Source organism: Gavialis gangeticus, unplaced genomic scaffold (genome assembly GCF_001723915.1).
Source record: "Gavialis gangeticus isolate Ggan-Ray unplaced genomic scaffold, GavGan_comp1, whole genome shotgun sequence".
Lineage (NCBI taxonomy): Eukaryota > Metazoa > Chordata > Crocodylia > Gavialidae > Gavialis > Gavialis gangeticus.
Genome location: NW_017729031.1, coordinates 61,137,591 through 61,157,430, shown reverse-complemented (window position 1 = coordinate 61,157,430; position 19,840 = coordinate 61,137,591). Strand labels below are relative to the sequence as shown.

General features: G+C 37.5%; 1 protein-coding gene across 1 annotated transcript in view; it reads left to right on the top strand.

Annotated features, from left to right (window-relative positions):
• The first annotated feature begins 6,380 nt into the window (after positions 1–6,380).
• TTN (titin) overlaps positions 6,381–19,840 on the top strand; it is a 312,981-nt gene continuing 299,521 nt past the window's right edge. Inside the window, exons 1-9 of the mRNA XM_019522860.1 lie at positions 6,381–6,566; positions 8,453–8,556; positions 12,202–12,405; positions 13,224–13,511; positions 14,980–15,068; positions 15,162–15,406; positions 17,648–17,936; positions 18,188–18,340; positions 18,884–19,003. Of these exons, the coding sequence (XP_019378405.1) occupies positions 8,466–8,556; positions 12,202–12,405; positions 13,224–13,511; positions 14,980–15,068; positions 15,162–15,406; positions 17,648–17,936; positions 18,188–18,340; positions 18,884–19,003 (1,479 nt within the window). The 5' untranslated portion in view covers positions 6,381–6,566; positions 8,453–8,465. The remainder of the gene's footprint in view (positions 6,567–8,452; positions 8,557–12,201; positions 12,406–13,223; positions 13,512–14,979; positions 15,069–15,161; positions 15,407–17,647; positions 17,937–18,187; positions 18,341–18,883; positions 19,004–19,840) is intronic.

The following is a 19,840-nucleotide window of genomic DNA, read 5'->3' as shown; positions in this document are numbered from 1 at the left end:
CACACACACACACACACACACACACACACACACACACACATACTCACCCCACTCTCACACCCCACAGAAGTTTGGAATACACTGACTGTTTTAAAAATGGTGGAGCCCAGTCCAAGCTTGCCCTCTCCCCCCTCAGAAGGGCAAAGGTGTGTTCTATTCATTACAATCTAAACTACACCTCATGGAGAACTGCAGGAAACCACATAACTTAGAATAATTCCACCCCAGGCTTTTTGAATGTCTGTACTTCTGTACTTAGCCTTAGGGAATATTTGTTTGGGCCAGTACAAGGCCTATGCACCAGTCAAGTCTCACTCAGGTTTCTAAAACAGGGCTTTCAGCAGAATAAAGTATACAATCTTTATCCTTGCAGAAAAGGGAACTAAATAACTCATTGGCAGTTGTCTCAGTCTGAAAGCATAGGAAAATGAAGCCTGACCAACTCACTCCAAAGCAAATTGTATAACCAGTGAGAAAATGAGCTGAAATAAAAATCGCCTGATGCCTTTAACTGATCAAATAAATCACTTGCCTGATGATAGTATGGCAAAGTCAATGGAGTTTGTTTGGGTCCCTGACAGTCATCAGAATGTACCTATGTGCACATAAATATAACAGATAGGAGTAGTGTTTCTGCTGTACTAGCTTTGTAATATTTTTACTTTCTATCTTTCAAAACTAGTTGATTTTGTTCAAAAAGGAATGAAGGCAAAACCCTAACTGCTGTGAGTCCCATTGACTAATTCATCTTCAGTCAATGAATTCTTCATTTGAAAATTTTATTCTCTAAATTGTAAACAGTGGGCATGTCCCTAAGTGCAATTATGCCATCTTAAATTTACCATGCAGTAAGTTTCTGTGCAGTAAGCAGGAATAAACCAGCACCTACATGTGCAGGTGTTAAAGCACATTAATGCTGTGTGTTGATGACTTGGAACTAAAGCTAGTCCCATGTCAGTCCACACACAGTGTTACTGCACAGTAAGATGTCTACACATATGTTACTGTGCAGTATCTGATCGTGAAAATGTTGTTATCTGCATAGTGCAGGTACCAAATTTATGCTCAAGTTGGAGTAAGTTGCCATAGTTACTGTACAGTAATTTCAGTTATTTTCTTTTGCTTACATAATCTCTCTTCCAACTGTGAACATGCCTAAACTGATCACAGAATCCTATAAATTAGAGAAGAAAAGGATATGATAGGAGACTATCCCCCTCCTAGCTGAGAAGCCTATCCCAGCACTGTTTTGAGCAGAGATATAAAATGTGTTCCTAGTTGCTCTCTTATTCAGGGCTTCATTTGCTATTCCTATTCCAACTCCTTACATTGTAGCAGTATCTTTTCAGCAGAGAATGTAAACATGTGCCCTGGAGGTTGTATCTCTCCTTCGCTGTTTGCTAGAATGTACAATGAATGAAGATCATCATCATAATCCACATCATCTGTTTCCATCACCATCATCATTCTCACATTTCTACATCAAAGACTGGGGAGTGGGAGCCATTGGCTTGAAACTTTGCTTTCTCATACGGTAGCAAAATAAACTACTCTAAGGCATCCCTCTGGCTAGAAACAGTTTCTGTTTTAGTAGAGTTGGAGTGATGTTGTAGTTGTGATGGTCTAGAAATTATGCAAGAGGTAAGAATTTTTGTGGGTAGTAACTTTTACTGGACCTACTGCATTGTTAGGTAAAGTTAGACACACTTTCAAATGCAAACCATTCTTCATCAAGTCTGAAGGGGAAAGCATATACAACCAAGATTAAGGACAGTCAGTAGAGCTGTGAAATTGGAGAAGGGAGAAATTTCCAGGGGTAGGAAACAAACAATTAGCAGAAGAAAAGAAGATCAAGACTTATCAATAGGGAACAGGGTCATTATCACCTGTAGTATAAAAGCAGAATTTCAGGACTCAGGTAGATTGTAGTGTCAATGTAAGTGTTTAGTCTTTAATTCCCAGTGTCAATCCATTTTCTGAATTTTTGTTCCCAAAATCACCTTTTAAAGGTGTTTGATAGATTTCTGAGGTTAGAAAGGGAACGATTATGTGGAAAGTGTGGTCCTACTGCTGTTTGTGTTTCTGTCCTTTTTTTTTTTCTGTGAGAGTTTCATTGTAAGTGCCCTGTTCAAAACCACCTCTAATTAAGACCACAGACATTGCATTGCTTATGACTCCCAAACAACAACAGCAGCCCTTTCTTGCACTGGAATTCATCTTGTTGAATTTGAGTCCGTGCGTGAATATTTTTAGAAAGTTTGGAGAGAGTAAAGAAGTTCAGCCATTTGCTAGGATGAAGAGAGGAAAATATAAAAATATATTTGTTGACCCATTCTAGTAGGTGTTAGCAAAGTTCATCAGGGATACACTGCCTAGATCATATAGTAGTTCTGGTTAAAATTGGTTGTGGTTTGTCAGTTTTACAAAACTTCCTGTTTATTAAACTAAAGATCAAATATATTACTGTATAATCTGAGAAATAATGTGTAACCATGTGTCCAGTGTGCACAGAAATACCCATTTCTTCAAGATGCTATCCCAGAGTTAAAAGGAGGTAACATTCTGTCCTATGGTTTAATCTAAGAAATGGGGTATGCTTTTTTCTTAAAGAAACAAAGAGACAGGTCCTCAGCTGGTGTAAACTGTAAGAGTTCCAAAATAAATAGAGATATTACAATTTATATCAACTGCAAAATATCTGTTACCCAAGGTTATCTTGTGAGGAATTCTGGGCAGCTAGAAACCCATGTCTGCATGCAGTCCAGATCATGAATGCAACTTTTAATATCACCATCTCCTCCAGCCCAAGTGTTTTATTTGCTGTTTCAATGCTCTTCTAATATAGTTTTTGTATGTATTTAATGGGTTTGAAAAGTAATTTTTTAATATCCAAGTTTATTTTATGAAGAGTGGATTTTTCAGAAGTGTGCAGCATCTACTGCACTGGGAGCAGAGAGGTCAAGGGTGATTTTTATCACTAACCTCGGCGAGAGCAGGTGCTAATGCAGGTACTTCGGGGAATGCCACTATTAAGGGTCAAGAAGCTCAAAGCTGAGGAGCTATCCCAAATTATGATTTCCTGGTATTTTTGTTTTTTAATTAAGAAACTACAGATAAAGGGAAGAAATATAAAAGAAGTGAATATTAATGTCAAACGCTTTCATAGGTTCTCATTTTCTCTTCATTCTTTTCTATTGAATACTCCTTATAATTGATCCATCAGGACTTGCTAACCTTAGCACACAGTTTTTCCATTCTCTTAAACAGTAAATAATTGTAGGCCTTTTGACTTTTTCATGGCAACCAATGTATTGCATTAGTGTCCAGAAAAAAAAGAACTTTTCTATCTCATAATGTTGTTTGGCTTTTTGTTTGATCCTTCAATCCAGGTATAGACCAACGATGGTGACTTCAGTGCATTGTACATGCTACCCCACACCCACTACTGTGGCAAAAGTTTTTTCTTTTCTATCTATAGTGTAGTTATTCTGTACTGCACTAGAGAGATTTACTACATATGCAATTTGCAAAGAGATTAACGGTAATTCTGGAGAAAGAACTTCTGCAGAAAGTACGATGCATATTTGCATAGAGAATAATTCCTTCTGATTTCACTGTTGGGAAAGAAATGAGGAGAGCACTAAGAATGTCTGAACTCATTTGGACATACATGGGCACAACAATGAACAAATGCAAGTGTCAAACTTCTGAGAGAGAGCAGGAAACTGAAAAGGCTTATCTTTAAAATGTGCTCAATAGTTTAGAAAAATATCAGTATTTTCTTCATGTATTTAGTTGTAAACTCTTAGTTTCTTCTAATATTTATGAACAGAGGCATCACTGGGCAATTCTACACCCTGGGTAGAAATGGCAGCATGCAAGGCAGCAGCTGCAGCTGGGCTGCTATTTTTGTAACACCCAACAAATCTGCTTGGGACTTGTGCCTTGGTCATGGCTACTGCCCCCTCTCCCCTCCTTCTCCCACCCACCTTATTTATGGCACTGTTTATAGATATTTTTGAAGGAATATTGTCCTGACAGGATTTTCATCCTCTTTGACCTCCTGGCCAAATTTCATGGCTTTGAAAGGTGACAATGTGTGCATTTATGTAACTAAAAATTATTTCCATGCGACACTATTTTTTTTACTTACAATCACAATTAATCCTTTGCTTTAAAAAAATAAGACGGAGAAATCTGCAGACAATACACAATATTTTTTCACACAGATTTTTTCACCAGACTTACCACTTGCACAAATACAGGGGAAATGGATGTAATGGTGCTGCTTTAGCATGATGCCACGCTTCTGCCAATAAGCTCACTCCTAGGCACACTCTTTTGCATGGCCTTTGATGGTGTAAATATTCACTTAGTTTACAATAGCCAAATCAGCAAGTACCTGGTGCCATGTTAAAGCAACACGATCACATTCATTTTGGTTTGTATCACAGGCAGAGTGAGCCTGCCATGTTTCAGTAGCACACTTCTTCGACGGTGTTAGAAGCACCCTAAATTCTATTTTAAAAATTCATCCCTCATGCTATTTACAGTGATATGGCTATTCGTTGTATATTACACACCCAGTGCTGAAGGCCAACTTGGTTTCTCCACCTCTTCATCATGGCTTGCTACATATTACCCTAGGAAAGCTGATCTATAAAAATTAGTTTCCCCCTGGGGCCTAGTCTACAACATTTTGCTGGTAGAACTCCAGAGTGAAGTAAGCATATGCAAGGCTTAATACTAATGGCCAAACTAATTATAGAATCAGTAGCCTGTCTTCCAGCCTTTGTCAAGTAAATTACTAAATTACTAGGATCTACTAATTCTAGTTTCTACTTGGCAGCAAGAACGATCTAAACTTTGACATCTTACTAAAGGCCAGAACAACACCATCTATAGAAAGCATCACTAGAATGGACCAGAGGAAGGAAAACTGTGTGAAGCTCCCCTCTGTGTTGTCTGTCAGATTCACCTAAGGATAAGTGATTTGTACTTTCTCATTCCCTGCAACCTACAAACTGCAGTGCTTATCCATCCAAGCAGGGACAATATATCTCAGAAGCTTTCTTTCCTCCAGCACTCTAGCAATGATATGTTTTAGCTTCCCCTGACAAAGCTGCCAGTGGAGATCCTCTCTTTGTAGTTGTTTTCAAAATTGAACCGTGATGACATCGAAAAATTTCAGCCTGTTTACTTTTCTAAGTAACCCTCGTGAGGTTAATGGGAAAGTTTTTCATCTATTGTACCTATGGCCTTTTTATTATGTATTTTTGAGGGCATAAAATACCAAAGTCCTCTAACAAAGCATTTAGTACATGCTTAGTTTTAAGACCATGAGTAGCTCACGTACCCAGTTAAGCATGTGCATAAGTGTTTGACTGAATCAGGGCCTGGTTATGTACCATGTTAGCAAGAAAGAAAATGAAGATTAGCTGAGCAGGCACTTAGGCTAGGGACAGAAGTTACACATAAACCAGTTTGAGTGATCGGAAACTGTGTAAACCTGTAACAGAACGGAAGTTCAGTGCACATAAAGCAGATTCAAAATGGCTGAAACTGGTTTAAGATAAACTTGGTTGAATGTAGTATCAGGCGTAACTGATTTGGGTCAAACCGGTCTATGCAACTTCTGTCCCAGACCCTGGATGGTGAAAAACTGACACTTGCAGTAATTGTTAAGTGTTTATGCACTTGTGTGAAGTTCAGATTTCTGCACTTCAGGCATTCATGTTCCCCAAGAATCCAGCGTAAGAAATATCCAAGCCTAAATTAAAAGGGTTAAGTGGTAACAAAAGAGCCAAATCTACCTGAGCTAAATCCTCTGAAATTATAATCCTTTTTAAAAAATGAAACAATATATTCTAACAACATAAGGCCACATATATGAGATCAATTTACTTATTTGAGCTAGTGATTGACAGATACATTTGGTATCTGGTTATTGGTTGTATGGAAAGAGAAGAGAATGTAGGATTGGATCTTACTGACAGAACTATTACTAACTTAGCTGGTGTCTGCGCTGTTAAATAAAATATTGTCCCTTTTTGCTTTTTTTTAACCTTTCATACTTTTGACTTAACTCTGTAGCAACAGCCAGTAAAATGGTAGCCTTTTAAAATAGAATGTATTGTGAACATACTTGTTCATTTCCTCAGTGAGTCCCTTCTATACTGCCAGAATTAGCAACGTCAATCAAACTAACAGGTGGTGTATGATCGTACAAAGTGACTCTCCTCTCCCATAATGCTTTCTTTGAGAAACCAATCAGAAGTGGCACTGACATGATGATGCATAGCTGTCAGCAGGTCTGGGGTATATAAAGTAAAACAACTATGTTAGGCACTTCTGAGCAGTCGTGCATTCCCCGCCTCGCCTCGGGTGTAGGGATTGCAAAGAAAAGCAAAACTACATGTGTCAAAACCGTGTAGTTTTGTCTTTTCTTTTATTAGAGGCTCATCCATTCTCATGCTGGGATTGTCTAAAAACTTACTCTGGATAAGGGTGTCGTTTAAGAAGCTTTCGTTTGGGCTTAGCCCACTCAGGCACTCCTGAGAAATCAGGTTAGTAGCATGTTTTCGATAGAACGCTTCTATCTAACTCCACTTCTTTGTCAGTCATTAATTATTCTGGGGGGATGTGTGTTTGTGCATATATATATGTATGGGTATATAATGAGAGTGGTCTGTAGATACTGAAGACTAAAGTTCTCTGACACAAGATATGCACAAATGATTTCTGAATGTGAGTTGTGATAACCTTCAACTAAAAAGTTTACAAATGCATTTAATAGGAAAAAAGATTTAAATTAGGATTTAAAATTTGCATGGAAATGTTGGGTTAATTAATGAAGTCGTTTGAGTGTTCAAGGTTGTTACTCTCAGATAAATTGAGAAGCTCCAAGAATAGCTCTGATAAAATGTATATGGTATCAGCTAAGCACTGATGACTTTTTAAGGGAATCAACTGCTAAGGTATCAATTACACTGCAGTTCTAGAACACTTGTCTGCTGTCAGTCATAGCTGGGAAGGCTAATTTTGGAACCTGACATTTCAGATGCATACCTTTTAATCCTAATTCTACAAAAGCCTTATAAGATCAAATTCTTATTCACTGAAATATTTTAATGTTTGCTGAATTCAACATTAATTATACTTAGTTAAGTGATTCCCTCTATATTTGGAGTTTTAAAATACTTTATATGGGCTTTCATAGTGTTTATTTAAATCAAAATTATTTTGGGATGTCTCAACTGATCTTGATATCATTGAACTATAATTCAAAAGATAGCAATAGAATAAATATAAAAGGACATTATTTGTACAGTATTGTTTTTGTAACTTTTGCAAGTTAATATCATCCTGAGACTAAATTACAATTTATTTAAACAATACATTTTTTCACGAATTAAAAAACTCAAATAAATTCAATACAGAGTGTGAAAATATTACCCTTTTTCAAATGTAACATTTACCTAACTTTTTGAAATATACAAATACAATTCGTTTTCATTTGATGTACAATTCAGAATAGAGCTTATTATAATGTACAAAATAACTTCTTTCCCATGGTGTTCAGTGAGTTATTTCAGAAGCTATTATTTTAAATAGAAAGGGCAGGAGAACTATTTTTCTTTCAGATTTCCCACCTGCAGTTGTTCAAGCTGTCAGTGTCAGTGGCCTCCATATACCCACGCTCACATTTCAAAGATGGCTATTCCATATGTCAAATTCCACGGAGCTACTTTCTAAGAAACAATTGAATATTATCTGCATCTTTGCTACCATTTTTTTTGCATAAGTGAAATATTCACTACTTGCCGTAAGCCTTTAAACAGAAGTCTCCCAGACATTTTTAATTATTCAAAGCCAAATAAGTCTCTGTATTCCTTTAAAGTTGTCATGTAAAGGCCTGATTCTGCTCTCCCTGAATATTATTGATGATGTTTTGTACTTGCAGAATATTTTTAATTCAACCCCATCCCCTTTCACATGTACAAATAAAGATTATTTTCTCCTTTAAACAAAAGAGATGGAGTGAAATGGTGATAGGGTTATTCAGACACAGAAAGTCTAAGTGACCCACACAAGGTCATGCTTTAGAAAGGGGCAAAATAGTAGGACCTGGACTCCTGGTACCATGTTTTGGTAACTGGACTTGATCTAGCTCCACTAAATTTGATAGGAAATTTATACTGACAAGTTGGAGCAGAAGCATCTCTATAGATAGAAACATTAAACACTGCTAAACTGTCAAATTTAGGTTTCCTTAAGTGACTTCAGTAGTTAAGCCTAGCAGGCCAATATGGTTTAGACCAGAGCAGGAAAAATCCTTCTGTACCATGGAAAGTCCAAAGTAACTGAGCACTAAGAAAGAGGAAGAAATGTGGAAAGTGACAACTTTAAAGAATTTGACCATTAATATCTAATTATGTTTTTGTGTTTTCAGAGTGCCTATCAAGATGGCGACGAAAGCACCAACGTTTACGCAGCCGCTACAAAGTGTTGTGGCACTGGAGGGTAGTGCCGCAACCTTTGAGGCTCATATTAGTGGTAAGGCTTTAATCCATTCTCACACTCTTCATTCCTTTTTCCTGACTGTTTGAAACACATTTATACAGTGCAAGATAATTGTAAATACTCTTTGTTTCAATTATTTAGATAGTCTGGTAACAGGAATCAGAAAAAATTATTGTTGGCACATAAATATATGCAAACTAGAGAGCACTGACAGAACCTAGTTATATTTTTTCAGTACTTTATCCTTCTTTATAGAATGCTTTCAGATTCCAGCAGTTGTATTGTGCAACGTTTTGAAGATTCCTAATAAAATTCAAGTTCTCCTGCCATTGAAGTCAGTGACAAAATTCTCACTGATTTCAGAAGAAGCAGAACTGGGTACCAGTTAACTAGCCAGTGGAAGAACTAGAGAGAAAGGTGCAAACTGTGTTAATGAGGAATCTTGGGATGAGTGTACTGAGACTAAATTCATCAACTGAGAAGAGACAGATTGAAGAGATCATCTGTGAAAATGGCTATACTAACCCAAAATAGAAGGGCTCAGATTCTTCCGTGACATTGTTCTGGGCATGCTGGTTCCGTTTTGCATTTATAGGACTTCACTTGCCTAACATGGATTATAAGCACAAAATTTGTGCCCATATACCTACTAAATGTGGTAAATAACCCTGGGTAGTCATAGTGCAAGATTGGATAACAGATTGTGGTACAACCTAAAGATGTCCCCTCATTTTTAAGTTGTCACACTATCAAAATGAGGGAACAACTTTAGGTTGTACTAAACACATAATAAAAAATACCCTATGAGTTATCCTCTGGTTGCTGAAAGTCCCATACACCCCCTAGAGGCACAAGTGTCAGAACAGCCAATACCTTGTTTCAGGAGCAGCATCGATACATGAGCAGTGACTAAGGAGAAATGGTAAAGAATACCATGGTCAAGGGAGGAATTCTTGTGGGTGATACCTTTCATTGAACCAACTGCATGGTTGGTATGGACAGAGGCCAGCTTTTCAGTATCACAGTACCCTTCCTCAGGCATCCGGCAGGGAAGCAGACAACTTAGGTCAAAAAAGTATGCTGTGGTGTATTAATATAACCATTTTATATTTAAGTCAAGAATGAATGTAGAGTTGCAAGTTGAATATGAAGAGCACAAGTAATCTGATAGTATGAAAGAAGTGCTTAATAAACACCTGAGGATATAGCCTTGCAGTCTGTAATGAGAATAAATAATTATATATTTGTACTAGACTATGAATTAAGTATCACATTATTAAGGCATTAACATGCTGAAAATACCCAGCAAATCAGACTCAGTATACAGAATACATAAAGACCCACACAAAAGCTATGACTTAATCACAGTGGGTGCATATACACATGCTATTAATACACCTGAATAAACTCCAGTGTAGTTCATGCTGGAAGTTGTTGCTCCTGGGTGCAGCGTTTACATGTGTGATCAGGACCACAGCACGTTGAGCTGGGGTGGAGCAGCCCCAGCTGGCAGGAGTCTGCGGGGGGTCACTGTGCCAACACAGAGATACTCCATTCTGGCTCTATGTCCTGTGGAGGGGCTGGATGGGGCACAAGGGTGCTTCAGTGCAGGGCTAGCCAGCAGGCAGCCTCCACAATGTAGCACTCCTGTGCCCCAGCCAGCCCTGGTCACTATCTACATGTGTGTTAGCATACTAAGTAACTCCACGGTAGGATAGTACTTGTACAGGACAGTGCTGTCCTACAGTAGAATTAATTATTTACTCTACCCCAATAGGGGCACACATGTAGATGGTAATGCTTTACTATGGAGCTAATTAGTCAACTCCATAGTAAATTGCATGTGTAGATGCACCCAGTAAGTGTCAGAGCAGCCAACATCTTGTTCAGGAATGGCCATGGCATATGGGAAATGATGAAATAGACGTAGTTAGTAAATGTCATGGTCAAAGAACTGTGGTCACATCAGCATTTTGACTACACACCTCTCTGTAGATATGTCCACAGTATTATTAAAATGTTCCATTCCTTTATAAAGCGTTAACTTGCACTCTGCTTAGTTTGATTTGTACTAAGTTTGGCATCAGTACACGCAATATCTGATCCACGTAGCCTACACCTAAATACCTATAACTTGTATCCTCATAAACCTCAGTTGTGTATCTCATCCTCTAGCTGTGTATTTTTTTTTTAATTTGACAACATGGATTCCAGTTTTCCAGATCAATTTCTAATACTGGTTGCCTGGATTTCTGGCACCCTGACATGATAAATCATTTTAGAAAATCTAACCTTGATGAAGAGCAAGCGTGTGCGTGCGTGCACGCGTGTGCACACACACACACACACACACACACAGAGGCTTGCCCAGTCACTATGCAATATTCCATTCAAATAAAATTAGAAACGAGGGGCAAAATTTTCAGAAGCAGTATGGGAGATTTGATACCTTGAATCCAGTTTGCAGATCTGCTGATAACCAGTAACTTCAATTGGAGTCCAGAAGAATTTTGAATGCTTGGTGCTTGTAAAAATAAAATCTCAAACCAATCAGTCAAAAAATGAACTACACCTAATCAATGGTGTGTGTTTAATTACATCTATAAAATTACATTAAATGCAAATCTAGAGAATGAAATAGCAGCTGTAGAGCAACTCTGCAAAGTGCAGTCTCAGATCTTCCTCAAAAGCATGTAAAGGGCCTTTTTGCAATGGATGTGGTACAGTTTGGAAATTCACTATGTGATGGAAAAGCTATTGCAAATACACAACATAGTACTACGCAGAGACTAACATTACAGGGGCTCCCTGCATGACCACTCATACAAGAGAGTAGGAAAGAGTATGGAGAAGGCTACAGATCCATTATTTAGTATTTATTATTTTCATAAAATGGATGCTCTCGAGCCCTAGAAGTTGCTTGTGACTTGAGCTTCCACCAAGCAGGTTATTTTCTGCTTTGTGACTGAGGGAGGTGGAGTCTTTCCCCCTTCATAGAAATTCCTATGCTCAATAGAGCTACCTGAGTTGAGTGCTAGGAATAGGATTTTTCTATAATTTCTGAAGTTACAATCTGAAGCGAGGTACTCAGTGCATCTGTAAGTCGACCCCCTTGCTAAAAAAGAGAGTCTTTCTTCAGGGATTGCCCCAAAGAACGTGGTAAAATAGAACAGTAAGGGCCCAGCATAGCTTTCTCCACCAAGCTTTGACATCAGCCTCTCCATTAAGAAATGCAGATAACTCTGATTTTAATTGTTGCAACAGTCGCTCTCAGTAGTAACTTTATTTCCTAAATTTATTAACCAGGAGGGCAACAACTGTAAATCAGTTTGAGTTTCCAGTTCACACCTGGTTTCCTAAATGTGTTACAAGGAACCAGTGTACTATTACACAGATGTGCGAGCTCTCAGGAGTTTATTAATCCTTCTCATAATTCCTAAATGCAACTCAGTCCAGCTCTCTGAACTTTCAAATACCAGAAGCTACTCACTGAGGATTTCTTAATGCAACACGTTGGGATTTATGGGTATGTTGCCAAGGTCTCTGTATTAGGATGTTGTTTGAATGTTGTGATTCCCTGGTCCCCAGCTACAATTTATGACCTGTACAAATAAGGCATTTGGGATGGGGGGAGTCTGTCACAATGCTACAATCTTTCTTGCCTTCCTCTTTCTGTAGGTTTCCCAGTTCCTGAGGTGAGCTGGTATCGGGATGGCCAGGTTCTCTCTGCTGCAACTCTGCCCGGCGTGCAGATCTCCTTTAGTGATGGCCGCGCTAAAGTCGTGATCCCCGCCGTGACAGCAGCCTACAGTGGAAGATACACCGTACAAGCCACCAATGGATCTGGGCAAGCAACTAGCACCGCCGAACTACTTGTCACAGGTATGGTGTTAGCAATTCAGGACAGCAAATAAGCTAAAGCAAAAAATTCCAAGCCTAGATTAAAAAAAGACACAAAAATAAGGGTTTTGAACCGTACAGCCAAGGGAGAAGGAGCAAATCAAAATTTTTGGTCATAATCAATCTCTTTTCTCCCCCCATAATTCTTCAATATATACTTTCTTTGCAGATTCCTTATAGGCATAGGCAGCATTCAGCCTCTAGCTGCTAGAGTCTAGCAGGATGAACTGTGAACTTGATCCTAGAAACGTTTCCTTAGATACCTGTTCTTAATCTACAGATCTTTACTCAAGAGTAGGCTGTACTCACACCAAGAGTCCCATGGACTTCAACGGAACTACTTGTAAAAATAAGGATTTTGCCCGTGAATAGATTTGCAGGCCTAGTCTCCTTATAGTCTTTCATGAAACCACTTACATGAATGAAAAATCAACTGTTATCCCTTTAGTCCTTATGCTGCTAATGCTTATACATATGCTTAACTTTGGTGATGTGAGCAAACTGATGCCCATGAATGTCCTTATCTGAATCAGGGCTTTTACTTTTGCTGGATCAGGGCTTTTACTCATGAATTAAGAATAAGTGTTTTCAAGAAAGTGGTTTTCTTTTTTCTTTTTTTAATGTTGGACAAGGTGGTAGTCTTCTGTATCAATAGCACTGGGGAGAGAAATAAGGAGAATCAGTAGTCTGTGTATAAGTGTATATGATAATGCTTCAAAGGCTAAGAATGAGTCTAGTATTAGCATTTACCTCTTTCGAAATTTCCTTTCACTAAAAATTTTGTTCCAATCAAACTGTAGCTGAAACAGCACCACCCAACTTCTCACAACGACTACAGAGCACGACAGCAAGACAAGGAAGTCAAGTTCGACTTGACGTGAGAGTGACTGGAATCCCTACACCTGTGGTGAAGTTCTATCGGGATGGAGTAGAAATTCAAAGTTCCCCCGATTTTCAAATTTTACAAGAAGGAGACCTATACAGTTTAATAATTGCAGAAGCTTATCCTGAAGACTCCGGAACCTACTCAGTAAATGCCACAAATAGCGTAGGCCGAGCTACCTCAACAGCTGAATTGCTGATTCAAGGTAATGGAGCTGAGGTTGTGAGCCATGAAAACATGAACACGTAAATTATTATAGTTTAATATGTACCGCTGTGGTTAGTGTAATATCAACAATTTCCTTAATAACCTGTTTCTCAAGAATTTATAACTTGGCTGTAAAAAATTACTCCCAAGTGTAAGTAGTCAGAACAGCTTCTTTTTGGAAGTAAAAGGACATTTTCTACATTTAATACAAACTTGTCTCAGTCAGACACTTTTGAATAATATAAATACTATGTACATATTATAAATATGTATTGATTGGGGGTATTTTTATTTGTTTTTTATTTTGTTTTTTTTTTCTATGGAATATTGAGTAGTTATCTTCCAAAAGCAAGGTCCTAAATATACTGCCATTGGGCCAAATATTGGAGTGCTTAATGAGAAAAATTCCTATTGACTTAAGATAGTTGTGTGCTATTACTGCAAGTTCAGTCTGTGTGGGGTTCATTTTCTGACTTGACTATGACCCTTCATTAGAGCAATTAGTGAGAGACAGGCAACAAATAAATCAGAAAATGTTTGTGTTAAAAAGAATGGATGAGTGTACAGTAATTCCAGGCCCCTGTTTTTGCCACACTTCTGCAGTGTCAACTTTAAGGAAATGGGAGGAGCCCAAAATAAGGAACAGCAAATGTGTCCTTGTTGGTTGTCTCATCGACAAACACAGACACAACTGTAGAAGAGCCTGCATTCCATCCACTGTATAAAAAAATAAAACTACTAAGATATTAAAACTCAAAATGTATCTATTAAGAAACAAGGATTTTAGCATTGCTAGTACATCAATATTATATGAAGTAGGCTCAATACAGAATGAAATAGGAGTCCTTTTAGTTTGTCTAAACCATGTATGGGATTTGACCTGAGTACCGTCACAGATTTTAAACATGAGAAAGACTTAACAGAAGTATGATCTACTGTACTTGGCATTATACAACCATTTCTAGGAAAGTTACTTCCTATACTACAGTATAGATTTTTTTGGTTGAAGAACACGGAAGACTCTCAGATTGAAACCAGCTACTTTGAAGTCAATTTTGGGTGGAGTAGACACACCTGCAGTAGTTTTCATAACACTATTATGTCAAAGGCATTATTTCTTGGGCCTTTAATAAATAAGATTTCCACATTAAGATTGTATGTATTTGAGATCCTGGAATGATTCTGAATCAACTATTCAAACACTTATATAATTAATAAACTTTATAATTTTTTTATCCTAATTACATGGTTATACACACACACACAACCCCTAATCTCATTTCAACAATTTCCACAGTTATTTGTCTATAGATACGGCATGGAAAACAGATGTCTGTTTAATTCTTTCTAGTGTTTGCATATGCTGCTTGCTATATAATTAAAATTGTGTGTTTGTTTCTTTCTGAAACTCATTGTTTATTGCTACATATATTTTTCCTGACTGTTCATGTTTTTCCTTCTACTAGGCGAGGAAGAAGCAGTGCCCGCTAAAAAGACAAAGACAATTGTTTCGACTGCTCAGATTTCAGAAACAAAACAAGCCAGAATAGAAAAGGTATGTTTTACAAAGAAAATTCTTTTTAAAATATGCAGCTATTGATTTTGATGCTCAAGTATCTTACAAACTGTACCCTTGTTTTCATTGTAGAAGATAGAAGCCCACTTTGATGCCAGATCACTTGCAACTGTTGAAATGGTCATAGACAGTACTACAGGGCAACAGCTCCCACATAAGGCACCTCCACGAATGCCTCCTAGACCTTCATCAAAATCACCAACTCCACCAATAATTGCTGCAAAAGTTCATATGGCACGACAGCAGTCACCATCTCCTGTTAGGCAGTCTCCATCACCTGTAAGACATGTTAGAGCACCAACCCCATCACCAGTCAGGTAAATCACATAAAGTTTTAAAGAAAGATCTGAGTTGTTCCATCAGTAACACCAGAATGTAGAGAATAAAAATGCTGCAAACTAGAAGCAGAGTATAAAACAGAAGGATGTGGCCTTGCTCTGATGGTTGATTTAATTTTATACAGTTGTCAGAGCCATACTGGAAGTATTCTGTTTTCTGCCTATAAATTCTCAATCCCGTATGTGAGAAGGTTTAGGAAATCCTTTAGAAAATATGTTGGGTAAGATTCTATTCTTTGTTATATGTAAAATTGGAGCAAAGTTAGAGCAGAAAATAACAGAGCAGCTGATAACTGAAAATTGCTGTACTGGGGACTGAAAGAAGAGCAAAAACATTTTAATAGGTTGCATATAGAATGGAAAGATCAATAATCAAAAATTGTGAATGGGTATGTGTCACTATGTTGGCTGAGGATTCCAGAGTGACTCTTGCAGAGACAAGCAGAGTAAGCAAAATTATGGAGAAATCTTATGTGTAAACAGCTTGTAGAAGGAAAGTACTGATCTACAGTGTGAGGCCTACAGCTGTAGTGTGACAGGGTCCATTGTATCTGCACTGAGGCACAGAGGCAAAAACAGTATCTCTGCTTCTGCTGCCTCAGCTCCCCAGTGCACCAAGCATTAACACCAAGGAAGCTGGGTATTTGTAAGCTAAGCAATAAGCTCAAAGTCCCATTAAATATTTGTAACTACATTCATTATGGTGATAAGCTTCATCCCAATGACAATATCTTTTTTTCATGCACCAAAAAAGTAATGGATGTATAGTAACCAGAAATAGCCTACAAGCCATATAAATACAAGAAAAATATTACAATAGTGCCATCTAGAGGATATACTGTAGTCAAAATACCATACTGGCTAGACCTTTGTTAAAATACACTATATTTACTCAAAAACATCAGTTAAAGCTGAATTCATTTAGAAAAATGAATAGAAAAAAATTAAGTGTCATGTCAGCACTCCGTATCGGTCCAACCTGAGTGGTTCAGGTTCTGTTTAAAAGAATTCTGTTATAAATATTTGCTCCAGGATACTTGGATTATAGAATTCCGCTTGGGAAGAGAACCTATCTAAATAATAGTGTTATCTTATCTTGAAAAGTATTTTGCAACTATTTGTTTAATATTCATAATGAACTTTTAAAACATATACATGCTCAGAAACCTTGTTTTATTTATCACTTTGGTGATTTGATTTATAAGAGAAAGTGTTGCAAAAGATTTGGGTCCAAATTCTGAAACAAGCTGCTGTACTCAGGGAACTGCTGAATTCACTGAAGCTCTGGGCAGACACAGAGATAGGACTGGATGGATTTCACTGAGCTTTCTGTCCTTTCTAAAAATTCCTGTTACCTAGGCTATGAAGAATGCAGGCTCTAAGACCATATGAACTAATTATTCCTAGTACATTTCTAGTTAAAAGGTACCTATTTGAGTGAAATAAATCATGGTATTTTCACTTTTTCCTTCATTGTTAAGATAAATAAATCACACAAATTATATGGTTGCATGGATATGGCACATTAAAAGCAAGAAATCTCTTCAAATTTTTTTGTTTGTTTTGTGCCAAGCACTTTGAGGACATTCAGTAATTAATAGTCAATAGATTAAAGGAATAGGATGGTTTTCCCCCGTTTATTATTTATGTTGTGATAGAGCCCAAAAAACCCGGTCAGGATTACAGCTCCACTGGACAAAGAGTGGGATGAACACATAGAAAGGCACAATCTTTTCTAAAGAGCTTACAGTATAATTTAAAACAAGGTAGAACTATTGCTGTACAAGCTGTAAGAAATAGGAAGGGAGAGAAGTGGGTTCACACAAGTGATAGTGAATAATCCCAAGATGTGTACAACTTGATAGTAACAAATTAATTCAATGTTTTGCTTTCTTTCTAAATAACCCAGCTGTTCTAAACTGTCATTCAATATTCCTGTCATTAGTTGGCTGAATTTTTATGCATATCACTTCAAAAATTGCTAACTTGGCACCATAACTTATAAGTAGAACTGGTCAAAAATTTCAACTTGAAAATTTTCATATTGGAGGAAAAAGGGAACTTCTTTTTATGTTTTGACCAGCTCCACTTTGAAGTACTGGAGGTAGGATAGGTTAGCGAATCTCAGGATCTAGTTCAATTCTATAGGAAGTTACATATCTGCTTATTTTTAAGGGATAATAAAAAGTTAATACTGATAATGTTATGCTTATTCATTAGGTCTGTTTCTCCTGCTGGAAGAGGACTTTCCACTTCACCTATTAGGCACGTGAAATCTCCATCTCCAATCCGTAAAACACAGATGATGGCAGCAGCTGGAGCTGAAGCTCTTCCTCCTTGGAAGCAAGAAGGTTATGTTGCTGCAGCTGAAGCACGGATGAGGGAAACTAAAGTAACAAGTGCCACCCAAATAAGGACCGAAGAAAGATGGGAAGGACGATATGGTGTTCAAGAACAGGTGACCATTAGTGGTGCTGCTGCTGCTGAAATAGCTGCTGGTGCTAAAGAGGTAAGGTGTCTGCTAACATTTGGAAAGATTATTTATGCTCTCTGTATTGAGGTGCTATTGTTGAATACACGTGCTAAATGTAATGAGAAGGCTTGTATGTAAATTCTTGCTTATAAAGAGCTATTTAGACAGTTCAATTGGAAATGTTTAAATAATTCCTTGACTGTAGCATTCTGTACGTGTAGTTGCTGTGTGCTTATTCTGTGTGTATGCGATGTATGAAAAAATGTCTCTCAATGTGGCTAATTTAGGTCATACAGGACAGTGAAAAAACAGCAGCTGTTGCTACAGTTGTTGCTGCTGTTGACATGGCCAGAGTGAGAGAACCACTTCCAAGTGTTGTAGAGCAGACTGCTAAAAGGACAGCAATGACCACAGTACACATTCAACCTGTTCAGGAGCAGGTAGAAGTACAGCATAGAGCTGTTTAATAATTTACCCTTATCCTACATGCAACCAAGGCATGTATTTTACTGTGAAGAATTAACAAGATACTAAGTGCTTCACAAAAGCATGTGTTACTGATACAAAACCATATGAATTATAAAGGAGTGCTAGTGGATCAACCAGCTTATCACTTGTAGTTTATCACTTCACAACATGGAAAGATTGAACTAATTATTCTTAATCCATTCCTAAAGAATGGATGACTATTCTGTTTTTTTAATAAGTCAAGTGAAAGTAGTCCCATCATTTCCCTTGTTAGTATATTCCATAACATTGTTCTTTTACTTACAGTTTTTTCTAATATTCAAGTTAAATTTTCCCAATTAAACTTTAAATAACATTTTTCCTGGTGTTCTCCCATCACTAAACTTCCTTCCCAACTTCCTTTTTCTTCCTCTTAATTATTATTTTATTTGGTGATAATTGATTTTTACTATATGTTAAGGTGAATTCTAAATCAATGGTTTATTTGTCTATTTGTTTCCTGCTATAAAAATCAGGTAAGAAAAGAAGCTATGGTGGTAGTTACCACTGATAAAGCCAAAGAACAAGAGATAATATCAAGAACTAGAGAAAGAATTGATACCAAACAAGAACAAATGCACATCACACATGAAAAGGTGAATGCAGCTATTTCCAATGTGATAGTCATTGCCATATCCTTACTTCATCTGTAGGCTTCATACTCCATTATCAAGGACAAACATGCACTTAGTTTTCATTACTAACACTCTCATAATTCTTTCTGGATGAGGACTTATCTTTACTTTTCTCATATAAAGATTGATAGTAGTTTGATAGCATATACCATGTGAGTATGGCAGATGAGAACCTTTTAAATGAATGAGTTTGAGGATAGTGTCAATGTTTTCCTTCTACACTCCATATAACTAGATAATATGCCAATACTGTATTTATAAAATAAGAAATCCCCCTTGATTTTCCATGAAAATTCCTCAGCTTCCTCTATGAAGGATATTGTTTTCCTGCTGTCAAGCTGGGGAAAAAGATAAATTAGCAAAGAACTCATTCCTAATTAAAATAATGTTTAAGAATATTAGAAAGTGGCTGAGATAAGACATTTCAAGCGTTTTTTTTTAATAAATCAGAAGAATTTTGTTTAACTTAAAACCTGATTCTGCATATATATGCTCACATGAGTAGCCCTACTGAAGTCTCATAGTCTCATAGTAGGTAGGGTCAGAAGGGACCTGAGCAGATCATCAAGTCCGACCCCCTGCCATAGGCAGGAAAGAATTATGGGGTCAAATAACCCCAGCAAGGTGGTTGTCTAGCCTCCTTTTGAAGACCCCCAGGGTAGGAGCGAACACCACTTCCCTTGGAAGTTGGTTCCAGATCCTAGCCGCCCTGACTGTGAAGTAGTCCTGATATCTAGCCTGAATCCACTCTCCATCAACTTATGGCCATTATTCCTTGTTACTCCCAGTAGTGCTTGG